At 40.0% G+C, this 20,392-nt stretch overlaps 1 protein-coding gene across 5 annotated transcripts in view; it reads left to right on the forward strand.

Moving 5' to 3' along the window:
• ARMC2 (armadillo repeat containing 2) overlaps positions 1-20,392 on the forward strand; it is a 69,308-nt gene that overhangs the window by 42,269 nt on the left and 6,647 nt on the right. For 4 of the 5 annotated variants that reach the window (XM_038133231.1, XM_038133235.1, XM_038133234.1 and 1 more), the window contains 6 exons: positions 7,601-7,916; positions 9,354-9,476; positions 11,232-11,345; positions 12,694-12,826; positions 14,816-14,973; positions 19,044-19,217. In XM_038133231.1, the coding sequence (XP_037989159.1) occupies positions 7,601-7,916; positions 9,354-9,476; positions 11,232-11,345; positions 12,694-12,826; positions 14,816-14,973; positions 19,044-19,177 (978 nt within the window). In that variant the 3' untranslated portion in view covers positions 19,178-19,217. Of the gene's footprint in view, positions 1-7,600; positions 7,917-9,353; positions 9,477-11,231; positions 11,346-12,693; positions 12,827-14,815; positions 14,974-19,043; positions 19,413-20,392 lie in introns of those variants that run through there. The other variant, XM_038133232.1, reaches the window with a different exon arrangement.

The raw sequence follows: 20,392 nt of genomic DNA on the forward strand, positions 1-20,392 counted from the left end.
TTCTGGTTCTTGTATTGCAAATGTGGTGGAGCCCACTGTTCATTGCACACTACCCTTAATTTTCTAGGTGTTTATCCTACTCTCTTCAAGTTACCTCTTTTTCCATGCTGAGGAGTCCTTGCTTACGTAGTCCTTTCTGATAGACTGTTTCATGCCATGGTGTATCCATGTTGCTTTTCTCATAACATTTTCCAATCTTGATTCCTGTCTCTATTTTTGAGAGGAGGTGACCAGAACACAGCACTTTAGATGTAGCCGTAGCATAGATATACATGCCTACATAAATTTATTTCCCAATAATTCCCAATACTTTATTTGCTTTCTTGATCTGTGGTCATTAAACTCTGTCATTAACTCCAAGATTGCTCTATAGGTGGATATGGTTGGTTTAAAGGCTGTAATTTTATACGTGAAGGTATGTTTGCTTTGTTCTTTTCCATGGATCCTTTAATGTATAAATTCATGCATTTAAATTTCATCTGCTATTTTATCACCAACTGAGTACAATTCTTTTTCAGCTCTTCAGTCAGCCTTCATCTTAGGTCCTTTGAATATCACGGGGAAATCAGTACATTGTTATATATCATTGCTGCTGCCCATTTTCTGTGCTTATGGACAAATTGAATACAGCAGATCCCAGCACAAAACCTTGGGAATTCCACTGGTCATCTTCCACCATTGCAGAAACTGCTAATTTATTCTGTTTTACATCCGCTAATCATTTATCTATACCAGGACATTCCCCCTTACACCATGACTCCTTAGTTTCACTAGGATTTTGGTGAGTGACTTTGTTAAGAGTCTCCTGGAAAGTCACATGAGTGATATCAGATGGGTCTTTTTTAGGCATGTGTTAATCCCTTCAAAGAACTCAGTAAATTCATAAGTCAGAAATTAGAAGTCTTAAAACTGATTGTGTTTGTCTGTCCACTCATTTTTTTGTTCTTTTTTTTTGTGGTCTCTTCTAATTTATCTGGTCCAGACGCCAGACTTGATTCTCACTTGGAATCTTTTCATGTTTGTTACAGTTTTAGGAGGTTGCATAGTGCTGTTAGTAATTAAGCTATTTAATTAATTATTTCTTTTCTTTAGAACTGTTGGATAATTATCCAGTCCTGGTGATTGGTTACTCTTTGTTTTGTCAGTTTGTTCCTTAAAGTTGTTTGTGATTGATTAAGTTTTGGACAGATGGCTCTGATGAGCCTTCCCTGGAGAATGCTGTCGCATTGAGATCTCCCAGTTGCTTGTAGAGTGGGCATGAATCAATGCAAAGAACTCATTTAGCTTCTCTGCAATTATATTTTCTTCTCTCAGTGCTCCTGTTTTATCCTGATCATCAATTAGTTCTTCAGATTCTGGCAAACTTCCCAGTCCTGATACATTTTAGAAGATTTGTTATTATTTTTGCATTTCTTGCATCAGCTAGAAGAACTGCATTTATTTTCAATTATAATTTGCACACTGCTTTACCTGGTTGATTTAGCAATCAGTTTGTCAGAAACAATTTATTAAATGAAGAGATGTTGCCTTGTCATCCTCTGTAAGGACTTGTCCACATTTATCAGGTTCACTGTGCCTGAGTGCCCAGCTTCCTTCATAAATACATCTACCAGGTAGCAGCTCCCAGATCAGCTTAGTCTTCTGTGAGCAAGCAGGTTTTTGTTTGTGAGACTTGTTCTTGTCTCCCCCAAAGAAAAAAACCTTGTTTGAGGGCTGTTGAACGTCCTTTTTGCTCTTGGGAGTGCTGCTATGGGGAAGGTTGTTACAGGTGAGGCCTCTAACTGCAGGGAATTTTCCCACTGTGTTTCTGGCTTTATTGATTAGGTAAAGGCTTATCTGCATGTGGTGATGACTGTTTTTTTTCTGGCTGGTGTTTTGGCTGGTTTATGGCTAACTCTTGTGATGAGCTCCTGGGAGCCCACCATCTGTCTGTTTCAGTCAGTCACAGAACATAAGTCAGAAGCAACCACAGGCTCTTCCTGATGCACTGTAGTGCTGCACCTGTGTTTAGTTCAGGTACACATTTGCCTTTTAAATACTTTGAGAGTGTTATTGGTACTCTGCTCAGTGCCATCACACTCTTCTGAGATTCCGAAGGGGTGTTTTATTAACGTCGTATTGGGGGCAGTGGTGTTTTCCTGTGTCTGCTGCTTGCTTCTAAATAAATGCTGACCCAATCCAGTGCTGACCCAAGTGCTTTTTGTGTTTTGGTTACTCACTTTTTTCTCTGTGCCATCCCTCATTTGGGCTGAGGACAGCTGCTTGTGGGACAGCACAATACATCATGTCAGAGAACTCACCCAGCTTCCAGTAACCCTAAAACTGAAAAAAAGAACCCCAGTCCTTTCCTGGTTATCATCTGCATTGCTTTCCATAAAAATGCTTCCTCGATCCCAAATACTGAAGCAGCAATGTGGGAGAGGAAAGAAACTCTGTATGGAAAGGAGATTGAATGCTGCTTATGCCACTACTTGTGCTGAAATGCTTGTCAAGGTAACCCTACAAAGAACTTGCATTGATAATGTGGTTCTTTTCTCCTACATGTACTAGTACATATTTTCAGTTATATTCCTCCTCCGCATAGCCCAACATTATAATAGTGCCTAGGACAATTTAAAAAAGGAAATTGAATTTGCTTTTTTTTTTTTTTTTTTTTTACCCAAGAAGGAAATAGCAATTCTAGGATAGATACTCTGACAACTCTGAAGGAATTTCTCTGCTGATAAAGGTGAATAACTACAGAAGGTCACTCTTTCCCTACAGTATGATTTCTGACAGTGTGCTGAGCTGAAAAGTGTATGTGCATCTTCCTAAAGCTTTTGGTGTTTTTTTCTTTTTTTTTCCTTTTTTTTTGGCTGAAATAAAAAGCAAAAATGTTAAGAAAAGTGCAGAATATTTAATCTACACACTGAGTGTAAAGTTATCAGAAATGCAGTGTTCAAAGTTTTTAATGAACCAGTCTTCATGGGCATGCATCATACAGAAACCTGCTCTTCTCCTGTATCAAAAGGTACAAGTGAGTGTATGTGATTACTAAATAGGTAAACAATAGAATATCCATAATAATAATAAGATGTTATTGCTTGGTGAGACACATTTATGAAAATATGTTATTGTAGTTTTTTATTTACTTTCTTTAAATGATGCTGAAAACTTGGGAACACCTCTAAAAAAAGCAAAAAGAATTACTAGAGTTAAAATGCTCCAAGGAAATAATTTATCCATTACAAAGGTCAGACCACTAGTAAGCTGCCTATTAATAGAATCTGCACAAGGAAGACATTTCTGTTAGACCAGTCTTTATTCTAGAAAAAAAAAGAGCTGATAAGAAATAGGGGCTAAAGTTATTCAAATTTAAAGTAGTAGTAAGAATAAAGATTTTAACAAGAGAAATCAGCAGTCATTGGAGCAATACCATGGAGGATATGGTTTTCAAATTATTTTTTTTTTCAACTAATTTAATTTCTGAAATACTGGGTTTTTTTTTTAGAGAGCCTACACAGCTTTTCATCAAACATTGCTCTGGTGACAGTGTGCTTGCTTTTCTTCTTTACCTTTCCCAGGTCTCCACAAACAAACTTAAGCACAAGTTCTTGATTGCTGAAATTCTAAGTGCAAATGAACCCTTTTCTGAAAAGTTTAGCTGAGCAGATCAGATTTTGGGATGCAGAAATTACTGGGTAGGATCCTATGGTGTGGATACTCTGAAATATAATTGCATTTTACTAATGGTCTCTCCTTCTCCTCAAATACATTAATATGTGGGGGGGAAGGAGGGTCTCTTTACTGACAAGGTACTCCCTGGTGTCACTGTGGCAAAAGTTCTCTCTGCCCCTTTTTTCACATTACTTAGGAGGTTCTCTGTTTGTTTTTTGATACTCCCAGCATGTTCTACACCACTGCCCTCTCCCCCCTTTTTTTTTATTCTTTAAATTGAGTTTCATATTGTGACAGCTGTCATTTCTGGAGTTGAGCAGAAATTTTTCCAACTAGAATGTCTCTTCAAGATGAATCTTTACTGTATTTGGAAGAGATTAGCTCTGGGTTAGTATAACTACAGTAATTTTGCCTATAAGTAGACTATTAAACCCTGCAAAGAAAACTCCCAAGTTTTCTTTCCAAGGTGCATAATAAAGCAGAAATACAAATTTGGAAGTGAAGTGTAAATTAGATTTGAATGAGAAACAGGGCAGGTGGTACAATTTTGACTAACTCCACTGAAATTTGTGTAACATGGAAAGCAGACTGCATTTGCAGCTGATGATTCAATAGGAACTCAGCTGCTAGCATCTGACCTTTTGTTTTGTTCTACCCCCATCATTCTGAGGGCCCAGACACCAAATAAAGTAACAGCAGGTACTTGGCCAGCACTCACAGGTTCTAGATTGGACTGTCCTTCCTTGTTGATCTCGTTTTAGTTAGAAACTACTGACCTAATTTGCTTTCCTTCCTTCCTGATAAGATGCCTGTACAGTCTGTACCTGTGCTCACCATGCTTACACTGAAAGGCAGGTGTACTTGAATTGCCAAGATAAACTGTTGTCAGGTTCTGTGACTCAGCAGGTCCATGGGGTACCTTTGCTACTAGAGCAGTGCGAGGAAGGGTTTTAGAAGGAGATAAGCAAAAAAACCCGTTCATATCCGTGATGATCAAGTGTTTATGTCTCAGTTGCCAGAAGAATAAGAGTTCAATGCTGATGGAGTGTGTGGTGCTGTTACCACTTCAAAACCCAAAATATCACAGTTTCTTCACAGATAGGAAGCAAATAAAAAAGATCTTCTCAAGATTTTCTCAATTTGTTTGTTCAAATTTATTTGTGTAGGTGAAGCTGTGTGCTCTCACATATAGCCTTCCACTCAGGTTTTAGTACACTCTGTGTTCATCATGTCTCACATGAATGCCTCACTATAAAAAGATGAAATAACTGAGTGTAATTCCTGTCTTTAATCTAGTTTGTCTTTATTGCAATGCATGTTTAAACTTCCATATGATATAAATTGATCTGATAAATGTAATTTTTCTGTAAGTGTGAAAGAATGTCTGAAATTCCCTATGCAGTTAATACTCCAAACATGTGGAAATGAACAGTTATCTCATCTATTATATTGATTTTTTGCTATGTACAGAAAGGCCCATGGACCTTGCACAGGTTTAGTCTTGCAGGAAGTTTCAAAATATCATGTAACTTTGCATGTATCTTTTTACACAGCCATTCTAAGATGGTGTTTCTTACTCTTGCAGCCCTTACCCATGAGCATTTAAAGTAATATAACCTAAAATAATACAAATCCTTGAGCATTTTACTACTCGGGAGAAGTTGTACGGCTTTCCTCTTTGACCTTGCTGGTTAAATTTTCACTGGAAGATAGATAATGCAACTTTGGTACTATTCTATTAAAGCCGGATGTGCTTAGCTAAAAAAGAAGTATTTTATAAGTTTGTTTTGCTGGGCTGTAGGTGGAAAGCACAGCTGAGATCACACTTCTCAAAATATCAGTTGATTGCAGTGTGGTACCTGTTTGTCTCTCTCCTGATTGGGTAGAGCTGTTGCTGGGCTGATACCATTTTGACCAAAATTAGAAAGTCAATATAAACGAGTCAAACTAGATTGCCTGCTTTTTTCAGTTCTCTCTTCTGATTCATCAGTTGTTTGTTTCAAATTTTTACAGCCTTTGTGAGTTGGGTGTTGTGCCAGCAAAGGTGAAAGCTCTTAGTGGTTAGTCATTAAGAATATTCATAAAAAATTGTCATGATGACATTTAGATCCTAACAAAAACGTGATGCCTAGTTTAAAAAAAAAAAAGTGGAAGTGTGTCCTACAGAGTGATATTACTAAATGCACGAATGTGAAAACCATTTCCTCACATAGGAGACTGCTGCTTCTCATGTTCAGGCATAGCACTCATCTTCCTGAGAGGATGTTATTGCCAGTGTCTTGTGGCAGAGGCTTAGGACCTGAAACTTACAGGTGAAGGCAGGTGTCATAGGAGGAGTTGCTGCCTAAACATCTTTTTTCCCTCAGTATTAGCTTGTATACTTTAGCAAGTTAGACTGTGCCTGGTTAACTGATGTTACTAATACCAGGGAGGGTTAGAATATGTTAAATATAGGCATGATATTTGAAGAAAAACAGTGTAATAATTGTTTAGTAAAATTCTAGGTTAGTGCAAGTGGAGCAGGTTAGCAGCTAAAGGTAGATAGTTCTCATGTACTTGAAGAAATGCTGTTACTTCACCTGCACCATTAAGCTAAAGCTACAGACTTTTTCTTTTTAATAAGTAGATTTTGATGCAAGTGACAGAGGGAAATGTTTCAAGTAGTTTAAACTTGAGTAACTTTAGACTTTCAGAATTATTTTTTTCTTGTCACATTCTGGTGGGTAAGAAAAAGAGGGGGGTGTCGTTGAATGCCATTCAGTTAGGATCCTCTAGTCTTGCCACTAAAAGATTGCATCTCAGTATGTACAAAATAAAGGTCAGGCTAGAAAGTGCTTTAGGAGAGCAACTTGGTTGAATCATGAGATCTCAAGATACCTTACAAAAATAGAAAGCAAGTCTCATTCAGCAATGATAAAAGGGTAGGAAGAGCATATAAAATCAGAAAAAAAAAAAACCCAAACCAGCAGAGCACAATACGAGGTGCAACTACAAAGGGACATAAAAAGAAACAAAATCTTTCACAGTAAAATGAAATAGGAAATAATTTCTCTGGTGTTCAGAAGCTGAGCAGTACTGGCAGATACTGTGAATATTGAAGTGTGAAATGCCTTTTTTTTGCTTCTTCTTTTTCTGAAAGGGTTATGTATGACCAAATGAATAATCTCTACTTTAGCCTGGATTCTTTTGTCACTAAAAAACAAGCTGAAGTATATTAAATGTCATCAAACCAGCTGATGAAATTTACCTTTTGGTGTTTACAAAAGGACAGAAATGGGATCCCAATCTCTGGGATTCTTGAAAAGTTGTGAAGAATTGCAAGGTTGTAGGATGCCTATTTTTAAAAGGAGAAAGAGAAGGAACTGAGGAATGACAGACCAGTCAATTTAAATTATATTTCTGGTAGAAATCAGGAACAAATAATTCAGCTATCTGTAAGCAATTAGAATGAACAACAAAATGAATAAAACCTAATTTGGATTTAACAGTAACAAATCAAGGGGAAGGAGTTTAGCCTTTACAATGGTTACCAGGCCTAGAAAAGGAAAGGTTGTGGTCTCTTCCTGTCACAGCTGACACTTGCTTTCTTGAAAGATTAGTGAATTCTGGCCCATATGATTATTCTAGTTATATAAAGTGTGGTTTTAAGATGTTTTAAGATTACTATGGGCTTGATAAAAATAGATGACCTCTACTAAGTATATCACATTAGTAGTTACTCCAGTGGTATACTAGCTCTGTCAGATGTTTTTGATTTCTTCTAAAATTAGGTTATGAAAATTGGTAGCATAAAAAATTATTTCTAGCTGCTGTGTTTGACACAGTTGTTCCGGATGTGCTGTTATCTGAATTGGGAAGCAAATTAAGTATTATCTTCTTTTTAAGAGCTGCCAACTTCTGATGTTTTCCATGTAACATGGTTTCTTTATTTATTTTGTTACAGGATTTGGTTATCCGTATCATCTTCATTCTTGGTAATTTAACAGCAAGGAATGACCAGTCCCGGGAGCACTTTTTTAAAGAAAAAGAAAGTGTTAACACCTTGACATCATTATTCCAAACCTACTATGAACTTGATATGAATGCACTGACATGTCACCATGATAGCAAAGGAAAAAAACCACAAAAGTATCCTTCAGAAGCAGAAGATGTTCTGATAAAACTGATAAGAGTGCTGGCCAACCTCTCCATTCACCCTAGAGTAGGCGCAGCTCTGGCAGCTGCGCATCCTGTTGTAGGATTACTTGTTACAGTACTAGGTAATAAAATTTATGTTGTGTTTGTTATGTTTGTTCAGCCTGTGAAGAGAGCTTAAGGCTTTCCATTGCTAAAAAACCCCAAAGTCAATTGGCTGATATTCATAAACTGTTTTATGTCAGAGGCTTGCTTGAGACAGTGGAAGCATTGCTACTTTGGTACTGACTTTTCAGTATCTGGGGAAAGATGTTGCAGAAGTCTTTAATTCAGTGATCAGATTTGCAGATAGGATCATTAAAGATAAGAAAACAAATTTTATTTTGAACACATCTCACCGAGAGTTAATATATAAGGAAAGTTGGTTCTTATCAGGTGCTATATAGATGTGTTTGGTGGTGGTTTGTTTTTTTAAAAGGTTTGCATTTTTTGTGACTGTTTTGGATTAAGTATTGTTTCTGTTCTCTGCACCCATAACTTTCAGCCTCTTCAAAGAATTTTCTCTTACTTTTTTCCTTCTTTTTCAGTCTTCCAACCTTTCATCTCTTTCAAAGGGAAGAGTGTCTCCCTCCAGATGGAGGATTAGGACTGCAGTTCCTTTACCACTTACTGATCCCCTTGTAAATCTAATTACAGACTAGGGCTGGTCTGTTCTGCCCATAACAGAGTTTAACTGTGACAAGATACATGTTAAACAGCTCAGTATATTTTACTGTGTAATGAGAACATTAAATATTATGTTAAGGTAAACAATTTGATTGTACACTGTCTTATCAGTCATGAGGGATGAGACAAGTCAGACTCACAACTTGGTTCTGTCTCATGGGTTGAAACTGTCTTAATGTCTTAATGATTTTGTAAGTGCTTTTGACCTTCAAAGCTTCACTCTGCTACCCTCTCCTCTTCTTGAGCACTCTATCAGTCAGTTTACTACAAAATGTTCTGTCTCCCTATGAACTTGCCTCTCTTTTATTTCCTTCACTCTTGGCTTCTGAGGCCAGAGACCTCGGACAAATAAGTCTGTCAGACTTTATCATGGGTTAACATTCTGTCAGGAACTCTGAGAGAAAAATCTTTCAAATATTGTTGAAGGGCTATTTTACCATTTTTTTTCCTAGATACCTGACAGTTCATTGTAATAGTCCTTGGCATTTCTCCATGTCTGTCACACAGCCCTGTTTCTGCATGTGGACTCTCCTCAGTGCCATCTTAAAACAGCAAAAAGGATTTGTAAAATGTCTTAGCTAACTAAATTTTAAACTATGTTGCCTGAGTCACAATGATTTCTCTAAATTAATAATGGGAAAGAATGGTTTTGTATTGCCATTTTTGGATCAGGTGTTCCTGTTGGCTTCTGCCATGTTACTCAACAACAGAAGGTTTGACTGTAGTAGTGGCCATATAAACTATTACTGACTTTGCTTCTGGGATCTAATGCAAAATTAGGCATATGTGTGTGGTTATCTACATATGCATATGTTTTGGGGTTTTTTTACTCTCAGAATACAAGACAGTTGATGCCTGTGAAGAGTTGGTCATAAATGCTGCAACAACAATCAATAATTTGTCCTACTACCAAGTGGAGAATTCTGCAGTTCAAGAGAAGCAGCTACACATTGCTGAAAGTAAGGACTTTTAAATGAGTACTTTTTGTACAGCTTTTAGAAAGCAGAAACATTTTGACACAACAAAAAGACACATAACATTATGTGGGATTATATCGCAGGAGTATAAAGTTCATAGCGCTAAATTCTTTCAATAACAATTTCCCATTTTTTTGAAAACACTCTGACTTATATGAAAATAATTGGGCTGTTCACAAAACTCCTTCTTTTCCTCCACGAAGGAATTTGCTGTATTGTTTTCTGTTCAGCAAATTTTGCCAGATTTGTTCAAAATCCATATACCTGAGCCAAAATCATTATGTTGCTTTTTCCTTCTAATCACACTATGGCAAGAGGTTTTTTTCTTCTTGTAAAATCAGATTTCTGCCTGCTTCTGGCTTGTAAATCCGCTGGCAATATTGTATTGAGTGATTGTCTCTCCTCTGATATTGTGAACAGTCAGTTGTGTGTAGGAACTGCACTGGCTTCTGGGACTATTGGGTTAATGTTGTACAAAAGGTAGAGAGGTTGTGTCTTGCACATCTCCCTGTCTCAATATACCAGACACTGGGGAGAGACACAACCTGAAGTTCACACAACAGGTAGAATGAGGAATAGGAAAAAATATCCTGGCAGTCAGCCCAGTGCCTGGACTGGTAGACATCATATTCTCTGTAGGTAATGTCTCTGCTGTTCTGTCACAACTCATTTTATCACCTGTAAGCCAGCTGCCTCTTGTTGCTGGTTGAAAACAAATTACTTCTGTCCTGTTTGTTGGCATGTGGAGCTAGTCCCATCACCTTCCTGAACTGAGGAAAGAGGAAACTTTTTGATGCAAGACCAGCAGTCTTTCTGCTCCTGCAGGCATTTTCAGAATACTTGCTGTTTGATATGAGTGGTGACAAAATCCCTTCAGATGTCTTTTTAAGACAAGCTTAAGGTTGCAACATCCAGAGGCAGAAGAAATGAGGACAAAGCCAACCTCCCTTCTACATTTTTTTTCTCTTCTGTCATATGAAGGGCTAAGGGTTGACTTATTTGAATCCTCTGTGTGATGGACTGATTTTAGTGTTTTGCTTTGTACTCACAGAAGACTGATAAATGTAACTTCTGTTACATCACTCCTCTGCCGTGCACCTAAATCTTCCATGATTGTAGCTCTTCCTAGGAAGTGCTGAAGGTCTCCTTCCTACTGCCGAAGCACACACTGATCAAATGTGGAACTGCTAAGCAGAAAAGCAGCAAGGAAGTGAATGCATCAGATTGGGACAATATTAAGTAGCTGTTGAGAGAAGATATGTTTGCTTGTTATAGCAGCCCTGAGAGAAAACAGAGCTAATGTCAGAAAATAATTTGAGCTTTAGGAGACATCCCACCATAAGACCATCTGTTCAGGATCTAAATCAATTCTCTTATATATTACAACATTTTTAAAATTATGTCTTCCTGGATTTTCATATGAGCCCACTCAAAATTGCATAGCAAAACTGGCTCCCCTTTTTACAAGTGGGCTTAGATGGTCTCCCTAACTCCTCATTTGTTCTTTGCATTTAGTCCCGTATTGGAGCTCTTTGTTTTATCTTCGAAGCCATACAGAATTTTGTTCTTGTTCTACCAATAGCTCACCCCCTTTGCTGCCACCAGACAGACAGACAACTGCTCCCATTTTTTACATTTATTGCTGTTGCTGTTTGCATTCTGATATTCATTGATAAAAAAAAAGAGCCATGTATTTGTGATTTACAATTTTTATTTAATTTCTCTGCAAACCAACAGTGCTTTTAAAGCTATTAATGAGTGACAACATGGATGCAGTTGTGGAGGCTGTCAGAGTCTTTGGCAATCTTTCCCAGCATCATGAGATCCGTGACTTCATCATGCAGAAAAAGAGTGAGTTACTTCTGCGTTCGGAGGAGTTCTATTTTTGAATGTCCATGGTTCTAAAAAGAAAAAGTTGTTAATAAGCTGTCTCAGTTAAAGGGTAATCAATCTTCCCTGATGTTTTGCAAATTAGACAACCATTAGAATCCAGTAACAGTCATTATAAATACCATTTTATTTCAGTTTCATTAAAATGGAGATACTGGCGTAGGAAAAATATGCCACGGTACTTTCACAAAGGTAAATATTACAAAAGCTCTGTTTTTCCTGAAGTTTCAAATTTGAGATTTCCCTTTACTCAAATAGCTTTTCAGATCCTGCAGGTTAGTAGTGATATGATATAAAATTAAAATCCAATTAAAATCTCATTTAGGTTCATAATCTCAGATTTTTGATTCCCATATCCGACAGCTTGTTAGCACTTTGTAACATGCGGCTAGGATTTGACTGCCTCAGCAAAGACCTCCTATTTGCCTTGGAGTGAAGTAGGATACAAGTCTTCTCAAGTCCTTTTGATTTGGGTATCTAAAGAGCTTTGGGGAAAATGGCAACTCCTTGCTATCCACAGGTGTGTCATCAGCTCATCAGCTTAGACACCAGTTCATTGTATTTTTTTTTTCTCTGCCTCTTGGTGCTGAAAGTGAGGTGATCATGTCACAGTATGCAACTCTTTATTTCAAGGGTGGCACATCATCATATATGAAGGGAGGAGTGACCCTTAGGAGCTGGTTCCTGGTGAACAATCTCAGTCAAAGGACTAAATTTTCCAGCTGGGAGAGACTGTGGTGGTGTGCCAAGCTCAGGAATTGCTGAGAGGCTTCCTCTCAGTGAGGCCAGCCCAGCTCCCTGGCTGGAGCTGGCTGCACAGCTCCACAGTCAGCGCCGGCAGGTGCTGTGGGATGCTGCTCCCGCAGGAGCCCCAGGCTGCTGCACTTGCTGCTGGACTTGGTGCAGTCCAGGACAACCCTGCACTCTGAGGGGAAGGAACTTCCCCCTGAGTGCCAGATGCCAAATCCTTGCAGTTTCTGCTGACTCTGGGATGGAAAGGGGGGTGATACTTTGAAGAAATAAGCTGCAATTCAGTTTGGTCAACTTAGCCTCTTCAGATGGGATTTCCACATTTCTTTGGTGTATTTTTATTACTAGAATTTCTGGTTTGTTGTTTTGAAGGAACTGGTGTTCAGCATGATGTTGCTCTGTCATGTGCCTCCTCTACAAATGTCACAGTAATAAGGTACAAGAGTGGATTTTTGGATAGGGTATCCTGCATTTGACTGCTTTCTAATAAGTGTGTTATAATGCCACTTGTATGGTAAATCCATCTTCCTAGTAATATTGTTTCCTTTTTACAATCCAGTATACAGGTTTGTGATTGCTTTGCTCGATTCCAAGAACCGAGAGGTCTGTTTTCCTGCCTGTGGAGTTCTGCTCAATCTCACAGTAGATGAGAACAAACGAGCTTTTCTCATGGAAGAAGGAGGAATTGGAAAGTAAGTTCCTGATTTTGCTTGAGAAAAGGTAATTTTGAGTAGTTTGGCCAAAATGTTTCAATTGGATTGTTTTTTACTGGGGCTAGTAGCTTGTAATAAAGATGCCAGCATAGTAGACACTTACTATCTGAAGTTCTTTGAGAACCAGCCTTTCGTAGGAGCCAAACCCCACAGAAAAATCTTCCAAAGACCCTCTGTGATGTACACAGCAGAGGATACCATGGAAGAAAGCAACTAAAGCCTGCTTTGCAGCAGCTGTTAGTGCTTGGCTTAACTGGATCCTAGGTGGCCTGCAGTGAGCAGCACGGTCAGCGTGTGTCTGGGGCAAGTGTGAAGGTACTTCAGGAAATTATAAACCAGACGGTCCCTTGCAATTTTTGTAACCACTTGGTTCTGTAGGGAGAACTACCTGATGTTGCCATGCTTGGCAGGGAACAGCTCCTGGGTCTCCTCTCTCTGGGACTTCCAAGTTTAAGGCGCTGTGACATTGTAAGGGATATTAGACCTTGAAAAACCGCTGTGGATGCAACACCTGTGGCTTTGATGTTCAGATAATAGCGGATCCAGCTTAATTGGAGCAACATGAAAGATCACGTTCCTGTGCTTGTAAAGCAGTTGGTACAGCCCACAGTTATGAAACAATATGCCTCACTTGGAAATGCTTTCCTGTTCATACATCATATAATTACTTTTTTATGTACTGTAAACAATGCATAGTCTTCTTGTCCTTCCTTCCCATGTTCTAGTTAACTTACAATATAAAGCTGGAAAAGGAGAATAAAAATAAGTTGCTGGCAAATTTAATAATAAATGTGAGAAATTTCTACTGTATAGAATATTCTGTAGCTTACAGAATCATATAAATTCAGAATTTTCTATATTGTGTCTGAAAATTTGTGAGGGAAATAACAAAAAACAGTAACAGCATGGAATTAATGTAGAGAATTTGGAAGTGATTGTTATGGAGATCGTCCTGACAGTGCCAAACCAGCTCTATGGATTTTTGGAACTGAGGTTATTGTACCACTATATAGTGGCCCAAAAGAAATGGGGAATTAGTCTTTTCAGAGAGTTACATTTTAAAAAAATTAGGGCAAGTTCTTTTAGCTTTTCATTAGATGCCTCCTGTTGTTCCACAATGACTGCCTTCAGAGAGGCAGAAAAAAGCAAACCTCTTTTTGGGTGCTCTTCAATGACTGATATTTCCAGCCATACCTAAATATAGTAGTTATCCTTTACTATTCAACAGATCATAAATCTCTCTGTGAAGTGAAGTGAGGGAAGGAGGGGTTCCTAAGGTTGAAGAAAAGAACAGCAGTGAAGGATTGCTGTTGGAGAGGTCACCAGGGACACCTTAGTAAAACAGGCATTTCTGAGAGGAGTCCCTTGGGAGTTCAGGCTGAGCAAATGCAAGAATGGGTGAGATCAGCAAAATTGTAAGACTTCACTGAATGTGAAAGGTAATTCTTTGATCATGGAAGTAGCAGATTCCTTTGGATTTGTTTTTTGGTGAGATGATCTGATGTGTAGTAAGATGGATATTCTGACTGAAGCTTTTTCTGCATTTTCCAGGTGAATCATTGGTGCCTGATAAAGTTTGGCTTGGTTTGCAATCTCTGCTTTAGTGGTAGTCACAGATTTGGGACGGTCATGTCTTGTAATGAAATTTGATGGAATTTTAGTGTCTTTGAAATGGTTACATTTGCGAAGTATATGAGTGAAATTGGTCAGTTGGGTTAGAAGGTTACAGAGGATGGGCAGCAGGCAGGCACACACATGTGTAGACAAAAGGCATGTCCACATCCTTGGGGAACTACACTTAATGAAAATGGAGAAGTACTGAGGAAGAAAGTAGCATCTGAAGTTTATTAACGTAGAATTTTCCTGCAAGCTTCCATGGAGCTTGCGTACATTTCTAGTCTGCCAGATTTTGAAGAGCTCAGGAGTAAATTCCATGGAACAAACCATTGGTTTTGTTTGGTACGACAGGTTGGTTGACTGCTTACAAGACTTTGGGCCAGCAGACTGGCAGCTCTCGTGTTTGATCTGCAAAACCCTGTGGAACTACAGCGAGAACATGGCAAGCGCGGCCTCCTGCTTCGGAAGAAACACCAACGTGCTGCTGATGCTGCTCACAGCACTTCTAGGTGAGACTCCCAGTCTTGGTCTCTTTTCCTCAATAAAAGAAACAGAAGGAGCAAAATCAAAGCAGGATTAGTTTGGGTGGGAAGTCTGTCTTGCAGCTTTCAGTGGCTGGCCAGTGTGGACTGTCCAGCAGCACAGTGGTCCCTGTGCAGCACACACTGGGCCCCTGAGGATCATGGCATTTCTGGGGTGCAGCGGGCTGACTTTGCTGCCTGGCCACCTTTCTTGTCTCTCCATGGTCTTCTCATGGGCAAGGACAACATCGTGACAATTTCTCATCTGCTCCCTAAAGCCAGGAAGGGTGTGCTCATAGCTTCACAAGGCTGAAAGGTTAAGGACCTTGATTTGCTCACCCAGTGGGATCTTTTCATCCGGGCATTTACTTTTGCTTCAAATTTACATAGTTCAGTGGCTGTGTAATAGTCCTGTAGTTGGTATATGTAATTTTCCTCCTTTAGCTTTTGAGCACTGCTTTGCTTATGATTTTATTTTGGGTAGGTCACTTGCAATTATCTTTAAAAAAATCTTTAAAATATAAATCAAATTGAAGGAAACTAACTATGTTTGATATGGTTTTAATTGGAAATTGATTAAAGATGTATACTTACTGTCAGACCCAGACAGAATGTGAGATCTCATAGTCTCTTTTGTTGTAGACAATCAGAAAAGTGGGTGGACTTGTGAGGATTTTTTTTCCAGTTACAGCAGAATTACTGATATTCACTGCTCTAATAGTTCCCTGTATTACATTCCTTGCTGTGATGGACTTTATCCTAATGTGTGCAGTAATTCCATCTCTTTATCTGAAAAAAGCAGTGTTTTGAGGTTATTGCTGCACTTTTTAACATTCTGCAAGAGATCTGCAAACTTTACAGCCACAATCATGCTTAAATTTTCTGGCACACAGGGAAAGGTATAGATCTTTGTTTTAGAAGGTACATGCTTATGTTTTCCTCTGCATTTAACACTGCTTATTGAAGCAGTTGATTTGACTGCAGAGTCCAGGCTGGATAGCAGTTGTAACTCTCATGGAATAGTATAACTTTTGTCAGCTGGAAGTTTGTGTACAATTGCCATTGCAGTTACAGTTGTGATTGCAATGCAGCTGTAATGGTAATTAATTAGGAACAGGTTAGAATTAAATCAGAAGGCCAGCCATTCTTCACATGTAGTAAGAATAAGAGCTGTAGAAAAAGCACATCTTATTCATTGGATCTGGTTCCTCTGTGTGCAGAGAGCCAGCAAATCTTAGTAATAGCAGCTGGTTAATATTGTCCTACATCTTCCTCCTCCCATTGTGTCCAGTAACAGCCTTGAACCGTCATTGCTCTGATTGTATCATTCAGGAAGCAGGAGGCAACTGCTGACAGCCAGTGAACTGTACTTGAGCGTCAGCACACCCTCAGGAAGCGGAAAAAGTGGAGCATGGCACAGCAGACACCTCGCTTCACCTGCTGTGCTTGGCCTCCTCCCCTTTATTTTTCCCTCCCCCATCTGGCACAGGATGACAAAAGATACAAGGAAGCAAAAGGGAATGGAAGTGGCCTGGAAAGATGTTGTGCCCAAGAGAAAGGCTGGACAAAGGGCACTGCTTGTTTTTCTTTTCCCCTGCCTGATCCCAGCAGCCTGGGATGCAGTGGCCCTGCTTTCCAATGACACTTGTCATTCACCTTCTTTCAGCTGCTCTTGACTTTCATGTCACTCTGCTGGCTCAGAGCTTCTGGAGGCTGCTGCTCCCAGCCTCTGGCAGCAGCTTTGCCTTCGCCCAGGCCCTCACGAGCAGCGGTGGAGATGAGCTTCTGTCTTGGGAACATTCTTCTGTTTGGTCATTCACTGAAAAGAAAGTTTCTCCCTCTCTCTCCAGACTTTTTCTTGTGCTGACTTTCACCTCCACTATCAATTCCAGGAGGTTATTTTGGAATCTCGGTCCATGTGAACTCTTACATGACATAACAGAGCTTCCAGGGCTGCCAGCCCGTCTTGCTGATGTTTCAAGGATGGGCAGCCCTTGCAGACTGCAGGAGTCTGCTCTCCAGTCTCCAGTTTCCCCCACAGTATGCAGGCCCACTGTGTTTGTCTTGTTCCTGGGCTTGCAGCCAGCACATATGCTCTTTGGCCAGGACCCAATATTGCTGGTTTTTGAGGAGAGTCGTGGGAAAATTAAATTATCTGAGGATGCACAGCTTGCATGCGGAACACTGATCCTCACTGATCCACAGCCTTACTCACGTTCTGCTTTGGGAAATTTACTGTTTCAGTTCAACACTTCAGCTTTGAACTGCTTCTGACCCTTGTTCTTGTAGGCTGGAATTCTCAACCTCAGTGATTCCATAAATATTCAGTCGACTTCTGGGGAGAACAGCTGTCTAATAAAAGGGAGAAATGCCTCTCACTCTGTGTTTGAACAGAGTTAATTTGGCTAGAAAAAAACAGGAGTAGGCAAAGCAATTCTCCTTGAAAACAAATCCCATAATCCCTTATTTTCCACTTCAGGGTCTCTGGCTTCTCTGCTGCTGAGATTGATTTTAGGTATGTTGGGTTACTGTGCCATTGACAGGACAAGAGCTAATGGGCACAGGTTGCAATAAGACAAAATTCTATTAAACATTAGGAAAAGAGATTTCCGTCGTGATGGGATTTAAGCACTGGAACAGGCTGCTGTCCTAGAAGGTGTTCAGTACCCAACAGTAACAGACTAGAGCAAACTGATGCATGGTGACTCTGCTCCAGAGGTTTTTTCCAGCCTAAATTATCCTATGACATCATCAAATATAGATTTGATGTCAGAGGCTGGATTTTATCTCTGATTACAGTCGTTCTTCCCTGCAGAGATATGACATCCCTCTTGAAAGAATGGGTGTTATTTTCGTCTTCATTTTATTACGGAAAGACTCTAAATGTCATCTTACAGTGAACCCCTTTTGGAATCTTTCTCACAATCAGCCTCTGTTTAATTTTGGTAGTTGCAGTGTAGTGACACAGGAGCCAAGTACTGTTTGCAGTTGCTGGTAACTTTGTGTAAGCTGGAGCCCATCTCCACACACAGGAATGTCATTTCCTCCTTCATGCCTGTCTCAGCTCAGGCCATCTGATCTGCACAGACACCTTAGCATGCTTTTGGGTGGGAGTAACTGCTGTTGGAGCATCTCTTTTCTACATAAAGTTTGATTCAAAATGTGGGCAAGTGAAGTTTCTCTTTAGCCCTAAGTTGCCTTTACCTGCTGTGACTGTGCAATAAGCTCCCTTACAGAGGTATTTATTTAACACGTTGTGAATCTGGTGCTTTTTCATGGTGTAGGCCCAGGGTTAAGTATTGCCCATTTGGAGCAGGATTCTACCTTCACTTTAGGTTTGTTTATGGCCTAAAGCCTGTCAAATATCCTTCTGTTAAACTGTGCGAAAACATTCAGCATTATCAGTTGTGTTTGTGGATTCCTGATTCAGGAGAATGCTTCTTGGTTGCAGACTGATTTGTATTTTCTCTTAGGGTTTGTCTCTTTGCCACATCCAGTGCTAAGCAAAATGGAGAGGGGAAAATGATTGATGACTCCCTTTCATTCCTAATATTGTCTCTAATAAAAGACAGTCCTATTGTTTTATTTTTGAAATTTGTGAGGAAGGGAGGACATCAGTAAATACAGTAACCAGTGTGGTTCAAGTTCCTTCAGTGTGAGAGTAGATAGAGTTTGAAAGAGTCTCCAGATTAGCAGAGCAATTTGGGACAGGAAAAACATAGTTGTAGTTAGATGAATGGATTGCTTACCTCAGCAAAATTGCTGTGGGCAATATTAAACCCCAGGTACTTTCCAGACTGACAGTCACAGTAAATGATCAATCTCAGAGACACCTGTGAGGTGTGAGAATGAAAGAACTTGCAGTACCGTTTTCACTGTTCTACTGACCTTACCATCCTTTATTTTCAATTAAATCTAAGACTGTCAGACAGTGATGCTTAATTGATCTCAAGTGCAGTTGTTTTTAAGCCATTAGCATGGTGAGCTGTATGTTTCACAAAATATGTAGTTGAGTGTATTTTTATTTGGAACTGATGACAGTATTTCCTTGATTACAGATGAAGAGGTAGAGTTGGAGTGCAGCCTTGACAGAGATATAAAGGACTGCCAAAGAGTATATTGGGAAAGAGAGTTCAAACCCGTGGCAGAGAAACTTCTTGACAGAATTCAAAGCCATCACTCTTCCAGCTGAGTCTATCACTCCGTTTTAATCAGTCGGGTGTTTTTATCAGGTAAATTGTATATTTCTTATATACCTGTGTATTGCCAGTGGTAAGCTTGTTGGAGAGCATGACTATTCTAAAAAAAAGTCAGAAAAGCCTGGCATTTATGTACTGGATGCTATCTTCTGAAGAGCTTGTATGAAATCCTTGCATGTGTACTTACTTTTTACAATATACCTGAGCTGATGAAGCAGCTGTTCAGTGTGACTTGTCTAGTAATTTCATTGTTTCTTGACTGGAAAAATGAAACAAAAATATTTGCTGAACTTCTGCTTTTTAAAAGGTAAGTTATGAGTGAGTACTTGGACCTCTGTGGTACCAAAAATGCTGTGCAGATGAATGTTATGTGACAGGAGCCACATCTCACCGACGGACTTGGGACACGCTTTTACCTTAAGGAACTTCTGTGACAGAGTAACCCGGTGCTGTTGGGGCATTGTCCTGTGTTCCTTCATGAGCTTCCCTCTTCAGATCGAATGCTGTTGGTGGTCAGGGAAAGTCACCCCCTTTTCCTTCTGACACTAGGGTCAAGGGTATCCCAGCAAACTTAGCTGCTGCCTTGATGCTTGTGGGATGCAGGCCCAGCTGTGCTGGTCTTTGTTGAATTTGGACTTCCCATCTTTAGGCAAAACACCCATATCCCTGATGTCAGAGAAAATTTTACCTTCTTTCAGTTGGTCCCACACTCCCAGGAGCCGCCTGTGTGCCTCTACTTCTCAGATTTTTTAGCCAGCTGTCTCCCCTGAACCTGTGTCTCCATCTGTGGGACCATAACAGGCCTCTTTCTCCCTGTTCCCCCTGACTGCTGCTGGCTTGGCATCTATTGCTCAGTTTTCATCCTTCCAGCATGTAAAAGTCTCCCGCTTGTAGCCCATGGATTAGCGCAGCAGGCCCATCACTGGCCTCAAGCGTTAACCCCCTCGAGCCCAGCTGGCCACAGCGAGCTTTACAGACCTGACCCATTTCTCTCTTTCCTGACCTCAGATTACTGAGAATAAACAGCTGTGCAGGGGCTGCTGGGCTCCTGCTCCCACGGCTCAGCAGCATCGCACCGGGCCGTATTCAGCAGGAGCCGCTCCAGCCTGGCAGTCCTGGGAGAGGCTGGAGGAATTTGTTGGGAGGCAGCGATTCATAGCTCCTCCTTCAGTGGCACTTTCTCCCTGCCTTTGGTAGTGCCCAGACCT

The sequence above is a fragment of the Motacilla alba genome, chromosome 3 (genome assembly GCF_015832195.1).
Source record: "Motacilla alba alba isolate MOTALB_02 chromosome 3, Motacilla_alba_V1.0_pri, whole genome shotgun sequence".
NCBI classification, from domain to species: domain Eukaryota; kingdom Metazoa; phylum Chordata; class Aves; order Passeriformes; family Motacillidae; genus Motacilla; species Motacilla alba.